This window comes from Calypte anna, chromosome 14 (assembly GCF_003957555.1).
Source record: "Calypte anna isolate BGI_N300 chromosome 14, bCalAnn1_v1.p, whole genome shotgun sequence".
NCBI classification, from domain to species: Eukaryota; Metazoa; Chordata; class Aves; order Apodiformes; family Trochilidae; genus Calypte; species Calypte anna.
In genome coordinates, this window is record NC_044260.1 from 949,602 (window position 1) to 962,041 (window position 12,440).

Here is a 12,440-nt window from a genome sequence, read left to right on the forward strand (position 1 = left end):
CCTGCACCCACAGCTTGGTGGTGTGGTCACCCCTTGTCCTCCAAGGCCTTTCTCCTCCTCTTCCAAACACCCTGTTCCTGCAGAGGGACAGGCAAGAGCTGTCTGGACACTGAGCTTGTGCTGTTTACCCATCAGCTCTCACCCTGACACAGCTTGGAGCAGTGGAGGTGGTGAGGACAGATGCCACCAGCTCTGCCTGGGCTGCTGCACAAATGTTTGCTGCTGCTGTTGCCATTCCCAGGCTCCTGCTGCACTTTCACCAGCTGGGTGGCTGCATTACAAAGCCTCCTAATCCTGTTACTTTCACTGGCAGGTTTGTATTTTCAGGCTGCAGCTGTGGGAGTGTGAGGGGTACAGGGAAATGCAACCTGAGTTCTCCTGACCCGACTGCATGGATTTAGTTCAGGTAGCACCAGACTGCTGTGGGGTTACAGGTTCTCCTCTCTCTCGTGCAGAGCTTAGAGCAAACCTGGGCTGCTGTGATCTCCCTGCAGGTAGTGCTGTAGCCTCCTGCCCACCCTGGCTCTTCAGCACTGATCCTGGGAATTGCTTTGTGTCCCAGAGGAGCAGGGACCTGAGCAGCAGCACAAGCCCTGGGGGGAGCTGTCCTCTTGCCATGGAGGGAATCCTGTGGAGCTCCTGACTTTGATCTGTGGAGAAAGCCCCAGCAGAGGGAGGAGGGAGGAAGGAGGCAGTTCAGTCAGGAAAGCAGAACCTCCCTCCAGCTGTCTGTTTGTCCCTGGGCAGCTGCTGCAGCTGGTGAGATAAAGCCACTCTCCTGCCCCTCTGCAGCTCACTCTCCATGAGGAGTTTCTGCCCAGAAAGCTTCTGTGTTGTTCCAGTGAGTGACTGAGTGGAAAGAGCAAGATTTGGGTGGGTCCTTTTACTGTAACAGCTTAACTATGGGAAGTACGAAGAAACAAGGCAGAGTTAGGGTGTTGCTGTATCAAATTTAAAAATTAAATAACCTTTTAATAAGAAAATTAACAGTTTGACACAAAGAACTTCCATTAGCTAGCAGCATCACAGAGGCACAGGTCAAGGCTTGAGGAAGAACTTGGCTTCAAATTCAGGAACTAAGATGAAGGCTTTTCCTGAGCACTGCAACTGAGCTTCCCTTCCAGGGCAAGTACCAGCTCCAGCTTCACACCTGGCCCTCCTTCAGCTGCAGTGGTCACCAAGGCAAGGGGAGGGGGGCAAAACAGAAAGGAGAATGCTGCTCAGGTAAGGGAAACTTAAAATTCCATGCTGTGGGAAGCCAGGGACTGAGGGAAGCAGCCCTGGTGTCTGTCCCTCTGGCTACGATCCAGTTCTTCCCCAGGCTGTGGAGAAACCACCACCACAGTGGGAGCTGCAGACACACTGGATCCTGTGCTATTTTCTCTGCAGATTCAGTTTCCAAATGCTGCTTTGAAATGTTTAGACTATCCCAATCTGCTCGGCAGAAAAGAACTGAAAACAAAGGCTGACACCAGTTGTGGAGCCACCTTTTGAAGCTGGTTGAGTCCTTGCTGCCCAGGCAGGAGCAGCCTGCAACCAGCCCTTCCAGTAAGCACTCAAAGAACTCATTTCTGGACTCCAGTTTCTTTCAGAAGTTGCTCCTGTAGCTGCTCACCACCCCAGACCCTTCAGGCTCTTGAGAGATGTCCCTCCATGCTCAGTGGTTCTGTGGGCAGTTTTTCTTTGTGTGGCCAGGCTGGTGGCAAATGCTACAGGTCCGTGGTTTCTTGGCAGTGGTTCCTGAGGAGAGACTGGTTGCCCTCTTGGCTTTACTTCCCAACTCTCTTGAGTATCCAGCCCTGCCAGGGGGGTTCACAGAGACATCTCCAGATGGCCCTAGAAGAAACAACTTGCATTTGAGTATCTTTGAAAGTCTAAGTGGGTGAGAAAGGGGAAAAGTTCAAAATGGTGGGTCATGGAATTGTTTTATCCCAGCTACTCAGATTATTCCTGAAGCTCCACTTGCTTCAGATTTGTCTGAACCATTAAATGTTACCCACTTGTCTCACAGCATTAGAGAAATGTGGGAACAGAACAGGGGACACTGATCTGCCTGGTTACATTCTCTGGTCTACAGCTGAAGCAGAAACAACAGAACATCACAGAGAACTTGGTTTCTAAGAAGTTTTGAAAACCTGATTCTACCTCTCTAGGCCTCAATGTCTAAGGAGGAGAAGGTGAGTGGAGTGCTCTCCCACACCACATCTCCAACTCTGTAGTTTGCTTACTGCCTCTCCTCTTTCTTTCACATTCTTATTTTGTGATTATTTTTCTTTATGGGTATTTTTCAGCATCTTTTCACAGCAGCCATGCTTAGTTTCTCAGCTCTGATCAAAGCTGCAGAAAGATTTGCCCTTTCTCTCTATTCCCAAACTAGGGCAGAAGCAGCACAGTTTTCCTAGTGTGACAGAACGGGGTGTAATATCTTCAGAAGTCTGTACCAAGTGGGCAAAAGCTCTCACAAAGCTGAGAACTGCAATACAGGAGGACAAATTCCCAGACAGACTGTTGGGAAGCACACTGGGCTTTATCCAGTGAGTCCCAGATGCTTACTGCACACAGAAGCAAAGCATCCTGCTTGGATCTCAGCTGGTGTGTGCTACAAGGACATTTCTTGCTAGCAATGGAGAGGTAACCCAGACTCAGTTGTTAGAAGCAACATTTGAAGTGCTGTGATGCTGCTGATCTAGAGACAACCCTGATGTCTGTCAAATGTATGAGCTGCTGCAAGACCTGTGGTAGCCCCACATGTGTAAGAACTGTGCTCAGATTGGTTTCCAGAACATCCCCCCAACCCTTGTGTCTCACTCCAGCTCAGCCTCACCTGGTTGCAGGTTTTCATCTGCCCACTGGAAGAAGCCACACTGCTGCTCGCGGGGTTTGGAGCAGGTGTGGAACCGCCTCCCTTTGTTGGGCCCCTCCTTCTGGACAGTGCGGGTGACAGCAGGCTGGTCACAGTTGCAAACTGTGCCACCTCCTGAATCCGAGCTGTTACTTCTAAAATGCTCTGGGTCTCTCCCTCCTCCTCCTGGGCGCTGAAATCCAGTTGGGCCCCTTCCTGCCAAGGGCTGGGGCAGCGCTGAGCCCCGGGGAGCCACGTTCCTTCTGTCCTCTGCCTGCTGGTCAGCCCAGAGGAAAAAGTTGCAGGTACTGGAGCTGCATTTGTAGAACTGTCTGCCCTGGTTGGGCCCTTCCTTGCGGACAGTTAACAGCAGTGCTTCATTCCCACAGTTGCACACCACCGCGTTGTTCCCGTGGTCTGCAGTGGCTGCAGGAGCAGGCCGGGAGGTTCTGGTGGAGCTCAGATGTCCTGGCACCAGGTTTGTGGTCCCTCTGGCGTGCCTGTTGTCACCACTGGCTCTGTTAAAGGAGTTGCTGACCTGCAAGTGGTGAGCTGGCTGGCTGGCTGGTGTGGGTTGGGATGGGCGGTTCAAGGACTTGAGGTCCAAGAGCTCTTTGAGCATCTCGTCACAGCCTCCAATGCAGCCAACAAACTCCAGGGGCATCACAGGTGGCACACTGCCTCTCTTGAATTTAAACTTCAGTCTAAAGGAAGAATGAAGGTCCCTCAGTTTATAACTCCTTACCAACAGATCTCAATTTAGACTTTTTTTAATCTTATTTTTGTTTTAAATCCTGCTGTGCTCACACTGGTTTCCCCAGCCCATTTTCTTTCCATCCCCAAACCATGAGAGTGCTGCTCCAGCTTTTCAAGGCTGGAATGGAAAATGGTTGCCCAGCCTAGCCCATGGAAAACCCTGGTCCTGATGGCTAACAGGAGGTATCTGAGGGGCTGCATTTCCCTGAGGGATAATGAGTACAGCCTACCTGTGAACGGGATGGGGCTGACACACAGCACAGATGCTTTCATCCCTGGTGACATCCAGCACAAAATCAGGAAACCAGACTGCAGTTTTACAAGCTGGGTAGCCCATGCAGCTGAGGTAGAACCTGCCGTGGGACAAAAGCACCAGGTGAGGAAGAGGCACAGTCAAGACAGTCACTGATCTGTCCTTCCATCTCCTCAGCAATCAGAAATGCTTGGAACAACATTTTTTTAAGGGCAAACACGTACTTGAGAGAGATGTTCATCTGAACCCACACAGCTCAGGTGGCTGGTGCAGTTAGCTAGCTGCAGCCCAAGTTTTCATGCTTGCTGCAGAGGTGAGGTAAACGAATGCCTAGAAAAACACAAACCAGCACAGAAGGCTACTTTCTACAAGAGGGAAGATCACCAACCCGCCGTTCTTCCTGGTCTTCAGGACCATGTCATTGTTGCACTGTGGACACTTCCGAACAGCAAGGGGCATTGCTGGGTAGACCTCCTCTTGATCTCCAATTTCTGTGGCTTCTCCAAAATACTGAGCCAGGGCTTGGTCCAACCTACAAAGAAAGAAGCAGAGCATCTTGGGTGTCTCCTCTGCAAAGTGGAACCAGGCACTGCAGAAAACTGGAGCCTGCTGCCCTCCACAATGCCCCTTGGGAGTTGCTCCATAGCACCATGTCTCTGGTACAGGCTGGGTGTGGGCATGACATGGAAGAAGTCAGTGCACTTTGCTGTCTCCTTCAGCCAGCTCTGAATTTAGTCTTGAGGGTTTAAACCAAGGTGAGCAGTTAGTTGGCACCAACCCATGACAGTGTGCCAGGCTGCCAGTCATCTCTTTCCATGCAAATGCCAACACAGGCTGAGCAGAGCTCCAGGAAAGTATGACAGGATCTGACCTTCAGACTGAGCCCCAGAACAGCAAAGGAGCAGAGACAGGACTCACTTATTAGCTCTGGCCACGGCTTCAATGAAGACTTGCTTGTACTTTTGGACCTGCTGCTGCAAAACTACAGATTTGTCCTTCTTCCCTTCACAGATGAGTTTCAGATCAGCCTCAAGCTCAGCTCGCAGGTCAGGCTTGGACATCTCGTAGCCCATGGAATCGTAGCCTAAGAAACATAACCATGTGGTGAGTGAAAGCCAGGAGCAAGTAAGGAAGCTTCCCTCTTCCTAACAGGCACTGCCCTTACCTTCAACCAGCCCCATGCCCAGGTGGCCTGGGAGGAACCGCTGATCCGCTGTCAGGCCCACGTACATCCGAGTCTTGATGGTCTCGATGTGCTCAGCATGAGTGGCATCAGTCCCTGGGAGCAGACAGGTTGTCACCCTCATTAGGTGGCAGGAAGCCACTTCCCTTGTGCCTAGTGCAGAGGGCAAGGTGCTCAAGGGTCAAGGAAACAGCTTATGGGCAGGAGCAGCACTGCCCTCGTGTCCCGCTGCCACTGAGAGCAACAGAGTGCTGGCAGGCACGCTCTGAGCTGCAGATCCTGGGCACTGGGGGCTGTCTGCAGACTCCTTAGGATCTCTGGGCTTTGCCCACCCATCCCTACCATCCCTCTGTTCTGCACTTTCACATGATTTTTCTTGTCTGCAGTGACGTTTAGAGGCTTCCCTACTCTGAGGGTGGGACGGAACTGGTGTGAGTTGAGAAGAAGCTTATGAGCGAAGCTCTACCCCGAGCCCAGGCCACGCTGCCAGTACTGACCAATGCCATGTTTCTCCATGAGAGCAATGAGATCCGCTTCTGTGAGCAGCAATGGGGGGCTGGTTTCCCCATCCACCATCTCCACTGTAGTGGGCTGAAAGCGAGACCCTTTCTGATACAGAGGGATAACCTGAAGGGAAGGAGAATCTCTTTGAAACTGCCTTCTGGTACATTCACTGAAGAGTTTGTCACACTAAGAGCAGGCCAGTGCAGTAACAGAGCAGCACCCTGTTCTGGAGGAGATCCAGCCTCAGGGTCCTCAGGATTAGCCAGCAACAAGCTGCCAGAGACCACCAACAGCAATTGCAGCTCCTCTTGGTGAGTAAAGTCAGCCCCACAGCCCTTGATGGTCTCTGCTGTGGTGTCAAGAGGGGAAGGGTCCATCCAAAGCTGGCACAATAAAGCCCCACAGGGAGAAAGCTCTGAGTGAAACACCCAGTGGGCTGGGAATTGTCAGAGCATGTTGAGGGGTCTGAGGCTGGCAGGAACTTCAAACTCCAGGTGCTTTAACCTCTCCCATTGATGTTATTCAAGGTTGTTACCTTATCACTCCACTTCTCATAAGGATAGACTTCCAGGTAATTTCGGGCAAGGATCATTAATCCTTGGGCAATGAATCGCTCGTTAGCAATGTCAATCTCCACAGTTGTTTCCTGTCCCTTGGCATCTTGAGAGCAGCAAGCCAAAAAGTGGCGCACGATGAACTCGTAGAGCCTCTGCTCATTGCCCTAAAATCAAACAGCAAAACATGGTCAGAGTCTCTTCCTGCCTTAATGAGCTGTCAGGAAACGCGAGATCTCAGGTGAGGATCCTGTGCTTGTGTCCACGTTATTAAGATTTCTATCTTTATTTATCAACACCACAAACCATCAGGTTACCTCTGCCTTTGTTAACCTCACCTGCAGGTTGGAGGTGTATTTTGTGGGGTGAATGGGAGGGTGAGCCTGATCTGATTTGGTTCCATTCCGAGGGGTTGGCCCACCCTGATCCAAAATCCTCTGTGCAAATGCTCCCCAGTTTGGGTCCTGTGTTTGCTGTTGTACCAAGGCAGAGAGGTTCAGCTCCTTGGGGAAAATGTTGGTCTCCGTTCGGGGGTAGCTAATGAACCTTAAGAAGAAAGACAGAAGAGCACTTTAGGAGGAGCTCCAAGATGCTCCTCATTTTGGGCTAAAGGCCATTTATTTCTCAAAAGAATTAAGTTTGCCAAGCCAAGTCTTGCTTTCTTACCCTTGAGTATAGAGTTTTTCTGCTATTCTCATGGTTTCCTTTGCATTTATTTTCAGTTTGCGGGAAGCCAACTTCTCAAGTTCCTGAGTTGGGAGAAGCCAGAAGGAAAAAAACCAAAACATAATGTTTGTGCTTAATTCAGAGTGGTGAGTAAAACCTCTGTTCAAAGCTTCCTTCAGAAAAGTCCTTTCAGTACAGTTCAAACGTACCACAGTGTCCAGGGGCAGGGGCCTCCATTTGCTCTTTGGCTTGCTCCCAACTTCAACAACAGTCGCTACTGGATCCTAAACACAGAGTAAGCAAACAGCAAAATCTCCTTTAAGTGTTTACAAAAAGTGTTGTTTAAATGTCTTGAGAAAGGCAGGAAATGTTTGGCTGACTGGGGATTATACAACTATTTACATGTTTTCTTACCTCCATACACATCTGGTAAAGGACCAAGCACGCTGTGTGATTGAAGAGCCGGTTCCTCTTCCAGTTGAAGGCCACGCTGCCATCTTCGTGATCATGTGTCACTGTTGAACAACAGATCAGAGTGACAAAGTAGCAATAGAGCAGGAATACAGCTGAGGCAGCAGGGACGCAGCACTGGGAAACCTTCCAGCTCCTGCTTAGTGGTCACGGCCAAGAAGAGGAAGCCACCCCTGCAGCACTGTTTTTGTTGCGGTGATGTTTTTCCTTTCTAAACACATCAAGCCCTTTAAGAGGGAGCCCAGGACTCACTTTCCCCAAGCATACCTTTGATTTTATAGAAGGTTTCAGGAACAAAGGCCTGGATGGCTTTAAAGCGTTCAACTACAAAGCCCAGTGTGGGGAACTGGCAGCTGCCATAGCTGATCAGCTGATCTGCTAAAATATCAGGGAAGATCTTCCGGAGCCTCAGTGTCTGGAACCTTGTGAAGGCAGCACCTGAGAAAACAAAACAGGCTGCAGAACTGAGTAACACATCACTGGAGGGTAACCATAAACACTTCAGATGGTTCTCTTTTAATACTCTGAGTATTAATCTTCCTCTGTTTTTAATACTTGGTTGCAGAGGCCTGTCAGTGCTGAGCTGAGCTATAAATCTAGACTTTGCTTCAAAGGGCATGTTTCCAGTAAAACATGAAATGTGGTTTGGTTGCATCTGACCTAAAAACCAGATTTATGACACTAGAGAGGGCTTTTCTGCCTTGTATGGAGGATACAGTAACAGATGATTTCCAAACTCCCCTTGCTGGGCTTTAACAATGCTCATTCAGTGTGGTCAGATGAGAAGAGAGGAAAAGCCTGGTGACTGTCTGCCTTGTTCAGCAGTCAGAGGAGTTTATTTATAGACATTAAACTAAACACTGATACCAAAGCTGTCCCTCTCTCTACCATGCTCCTTCTCTTTAAGAGAGGAGCCTGCAGCAGCTTGGGCCTGGCACCCTGGTCTCACCTCCAGCACATGGACTCAGTAGAGTTGGGTGAATGGTTGGACTTGATGATCTTAAATGTTCTTTTCCAAGCAGGACTCTGTGTTTACATACCTATCCTGAGGTCCAGCTCCTGCCTGACATCAACAGCATCACTTGTTTTTTGGTCTGGTTGGGTGAGGTTCTCACAGGCTGTTCTGACAGCGTGGAGAGTGATCTCTGAGAAACGGGCTCGGAAAACCTGGAGGTTTGGCTTTACTGTTGGGACACAAAACTGAGCATTAGAGGCCCTCCGAGCAGCAGTGCCTGTTAAATCAGCACTTTAACAGAACTCAGACTGATGAAGATGAGGCTCTACACACCAGCTTTGCAAACGTGAATGATCTCAAAGCCAATGTTCTCTCCTTCTCGATCGCAGTCAGTCCAGATCACCAGAGCTTGGCACTGCTGGACTTCTCGTTCAAGGGTTCTCTGAGAAAACGCCACAGAGTGAGACACACCAGGCCACTTGCTTTGTCATTTAATTGTAAAATGACTCATTAACTGAATATAAAATGCAGCATGTATCCATAGAGATGGGTTGTTGCAATAACATGTTGTAATATGTGTCTCTCAAGAGATTAGGAAGCTTTCAAAAGAATTGAGTCATTTATTTTCATCCAATTCAGTTAAAAGAATGGCTTGGCTTGGAATGTACCACAGTCTGTGTTCTGAAAATGTCATTTTTTGTAATCTTAGGAGACAGTTTTTCCACCTTGATGGAAAAAAAAAAAGAACCACAACAAACATTTCTGCTTTTAACAACGTAGCTGTTCCCTTACTGCTCTAACCATGCATGAGCAGGAGGCACAAATGAAGGGCACATGTAGCCCAAAGAAAAGCAAAAGGCATTTTTTTCAAATTCTAGAATTTAGACATTCAGGACAAAAGTACAACCCTCCTTCTGTCTGAGACAGCCATTGTAGCACTAAGCTCTGAATGCAGAGTTACTGGGGAACTCTTTGAGAACAACAATGTACCTTGATATCCATGTAATTTTCAGGGCAATACTTCTCAATTTCAGCATCAAAAAGAGCTAGAGGGTTGCAGCTGTGCCTGGTAAGCAGAGGATAAGCAGTGTGAGTAACAAAAACTAAAACAGATGTTGTCAGACACTGGTGCTGTCTTGTGTTTAAGTACTGCAATTAAGAATATATTTTATTACTGGCCTCATCTTAGACAACTTAAGAGTTCACATGAAATGCTGAGTGAAACTTAAAAAGAACCCAAAAGCAATGAGAGAAAACAGCAGAACAGCCCTAACAAGCAACTTCTCTTATTTCAAGCACAGAGAACAAAGGAGGGGGAATCTGGAGAAAGAGCCTCACTTCCCAGGACAACTCTTAGTTGAACAAAGAACACAAAAGTTCTTGGAATCAGCTGAATTCCTTCATGTATTTTAACCAGTATCACGACTGTGCTCTGAAGACAGTAATTTGAAACAGTACTTCAGCTCCTCTTGGTCCTCATTGCTCAGCTCTGCACATGGTGTCTGTCCCTCCCTGCTGCCCAGGCTTTGAACTCACAGAGCCCCACTCAGCTTGGGGCTGAAAGCCAAAGGTTTCCACCCCAGGGGTTACCAAGTACTGACCATTTCCGAAATGGCATCTTGAAATCATGAGCCAGCAAGTGTCCTGACACGGATGTCATCACCATGGTAACTTCCTGCAAGAGACAGAGCAAAGGAATTAGTGCCCACTGCTTCCTAGCAGCTACCTGGAGCCCCAAGATCTCAATGCAGTTCTCAATGTACACAATCAGCAACACCTCCCTCCTGCTAACACATCAGCACGAGCTCTCCTCTGTACTGACAGCTAAATCTATGGCCTCGATTTTTGTAGGAAGCTCCTGATCCTGAACAGAAAACTATTTTTGACTGATATAAAGCCAGAAAGTTGAAAGACCTAAAGCAACGAAACAGGTCAGTAGTTGAGCCAAGAAATGAACATCTGCCTTTCCCTCATCTTTGGACAAAATGTCCCAGTCACTGGAGATGATGTAACTTCTGACAAATGGCTTTGAATAATTAGTATTTTTTCACTTCTCTAAGCCAGCAGCAGAATGTAAGAAAACTCTTTACCTGGCCAAATATATGGTAGTTGTATTCATAGATCTTGTTGAACTTGGAAAACCCTTCTCGCTGGAAGGAAAAGGAAAGTTGTTGAGTTTCTGGCTTTTAATAGAAACCAAATGTGTTCTGCCTCACTTTGTAGGTGATGTTACAGCAGCGGAGCACAGGGACACGTGGGGCATGGATGGAAATGGTAGGAGGGTGAGTGGAAGTTGCTGGAATAATTTATGGAGACACTGAAACGGTGCTTTTCAACATTAGAGAGTTTTGAACCACATCTGAAGGGGATGCCAGGGTTATGTCCCTGTGGACAGTGACAACAGGCTGTGGGGAAATTACTAATTTAATGGTTCTGGACAGTTATATTCCTGACAAACGACTGTCCTCCTGCTCCAAATTACAATTAGTGTGCAAGCTCCAGGCCCCCAAGACCACCCTCCACCTAACAACTGAGACTTATGGAGGTTTCTAGATCAGGTATTTGTTGCTCTTTTGACAGAAGCAGGACAGTATTGTCCTGGATTGGGACTGACTTAGGTTGTCAGTAGCACCTTTCAGTCAAAAATTATTCTGGTCTTGAAGCACCTTCTAGTTCTTAGCTTGGAAACACCAAGTAATAATGTTACAGGTTGAAAACCAAAGCAGCAGAGAGGAGAGATCTTTGAACTCCTCCAAACCACAGACCATCTTGGCGTTATTCTGTGAACTTCAGTAAACCCCCAGTGCTTGCTGATGGTACAGAAGGGGTGCTTTTGGTCTGGGACATGCACACCAACAGATGGTTTCAGTTCCTGAAGCCTTTTGCATACAGTGCAAAGCTGGGAATGAGACAGGGAGCCCACACTGAGGGGAACAAAATTCCAACAGAGCTTAAGTCACAAGTCAAAGGGGTACAAAACTCCCAAATACATCTGGGCAAGTGGTGTTTGTCCACACAAGCTGTTCTTGTACCTTTGTGTGGTCAGAGACAAAAGCAGTGCAAGATGTTGGATGTGTGGGTGTGAACTGCCCGTGCCAAGCTCTGCGGAGCAGCCTGGGGCTACCACACAGACCCAGAGTACCCCAGAGCCCCAGGACTGCACTGCAGGGTGGCCCTGGTGAGCTGAGCCTCTCCAGCCAGCTAATCCAGACGCGTGTCATTCCTACCCGTCGCATCCTGCTGTTGGAGAGCAGATCCGCGATCCCTCGGGCAGCATCGTTCTTCTCAGCCACGCACAGGACCTTCCGGATCCTCTGCAGCGCTGCGTCCTCTGCAGCCCGGGAGAAAAGGCGCCAGGGCTGGGGCAGCATCCTGGCCCCACAGAGAGCAACAACCCTCGCTTGAAAGTTCATGACAGGAGACGGACACAGGTCCGGCGGGGCCAAGGCATGCTGCGTGTCCTTGCCTCGGGGATGGATCCTGCTGGGGACAGAGAGCCATGGCCGAGTGCCCCGGCACGGCCCACACCATCCTCTGCCCGGCTGACCCGGAGGCACTGGCGGTGCAGTCCCCGCAGGGGTGCAGGGAACCGGACACGGCTTTCCCCCTTTCCTCCTCCCCTCAGAAACAACAACCCGGCGGCTCCCGCCCGCCCCGGGCAGCCCCGGGCAGCCCCCTCTGCCCTGCCGAGCCCTTCTTCCCTCCGGCCGGGAATGCCCCGCCGCAGAGCAGGGCAGGACCCCCGTCGACCCTGTCCCGGCTCTCCCTCCACCGGGATCTCCCTTTTCCCTCCCCGAGCCCCTGCTCTGCCCCCGGCCGGGCTCTCCTCACCCCCTGCCCGCCTTCCCGCGCTCCCGCACCGCGCTCTTCCTCAGCCTCTGCCGTAAAGCGCCGGGGAACTACAACTCCCGAGGTGCCCCGCGGCGCCACCGCCTTCCCTCTCCTTCCCGCCTCCCTGTAGCTGTTTCCTCCCTCCGCCGCGTCCTGACCGGGTTAAAGAACGCCGAGGGAGGGAGGAGGTGAAAGAGGAACAACCCCGAAGGGCGAGGGGGCGGCGGCGGCGGCTTCGGTTCGGAGCGGCGGGGTGAGAGGCCGCGGCGTCATGTGACCCCAAGATGGCTGCGGGGCTGCGGCGTCCGTGAGGGGAGCGGCGGAGCGGGGCCCGGCGGAGCCCGGGGGAGAGGAGGCGGCGGTGGCTCCCGGCTATGGCGGAGGCGTGAGGCGGCAGCGGGACAAGGGGCTGCGGTGGGGCCGGG

General features: G+C 50.4%; 1 protein-coding gene across 3 annotated transcripts; it reads right to left on the reverse strand.

The window, feature by feature from the left end:
- Positions 1–845: 845 nt before the first annotated feature.
- TOP3A (DNA topoisomerase III alpha) lies at positions 846–12,427 on the reverse strand. Of its 3 annotated transcripts, none has more exons than XM_030459638.1 (20): positions 12,174–12,427; positions 11,412–11,664; positions 10,275–10,334; positions 9,786–9,859; positions 9,175–9,250; positions 8,518–8,626; positions 8,270–8,413; positions 7,497–7,667; positions 7,173–7,273; positions 6,968–7,042; positions 6,759–6,841; positions 6,431–6,638; positions 6,074–6,259; positions 5,532–5,661; positions 5,017–5,130; positions 4,770–4,935; positions 4,240–4,383; positions 3,829–3,951; positions 2,825–3,546; positions 846–1,836 (listed from the first exon to the last, which is right to left on the reverse strand). In XM_030459638.1, exons 2-20 carry the CDS (start codon positions 11,595–11,597, stop codon positions 1,658–1,660), a joined length of 3,051 nt encoding a protein of 1,016 aa, XP_030315498.1. In that variant the 5' UTR covers positions 11,598–11,664; positions 12,174–12,427; the 3' UTR covers positions 846–1,657. The 3 variants fall into 3 exon arrangements, with proteins under 3 accessions (XP_030315498.1, XP_030315497.1, XP_030315499.1); XM_030459637.1 differs by having other exon boundaries at positions 12,016–12,414; XM_030459639.1 differs by lacking the exon at positions 12,174–12,427 and adding an exon at positions 12,016–12,048 and having other exon boundaries at positions 11,412–11,667.
- Positions 12,428–12,440: the final 13 nt, after the last annotated feature.

What these genes read in the sequence shown, in the direction of transcription:
- TOP3A (XM_030459638.1), bottom strand. Translation starts at nt 11,597, where the DNA reads ATGAACTTTCAAGCGAGGGTTGTTGCTCTCTGTGGGGCCAGGATGCTG. An exon ending in CATTCACGTTTGCAAAGCTG is followed by an intron (nt 8,414 to 8,517) that starts GTGTGTAGAGCC and finishes GTGTCCCAACAG; the next exon opens with TAAAGCCAAACCTCCAGGTT. An exon ending in GCCGTGGCCAGAGCTAATAA is followed by an intron (nt 4,384 to 4,769) that starts GTGAGTCCTGTC and finishes CTTTCTTTGTAG; the next exon opens with GTTGGACCAAGCCCTGGCTC.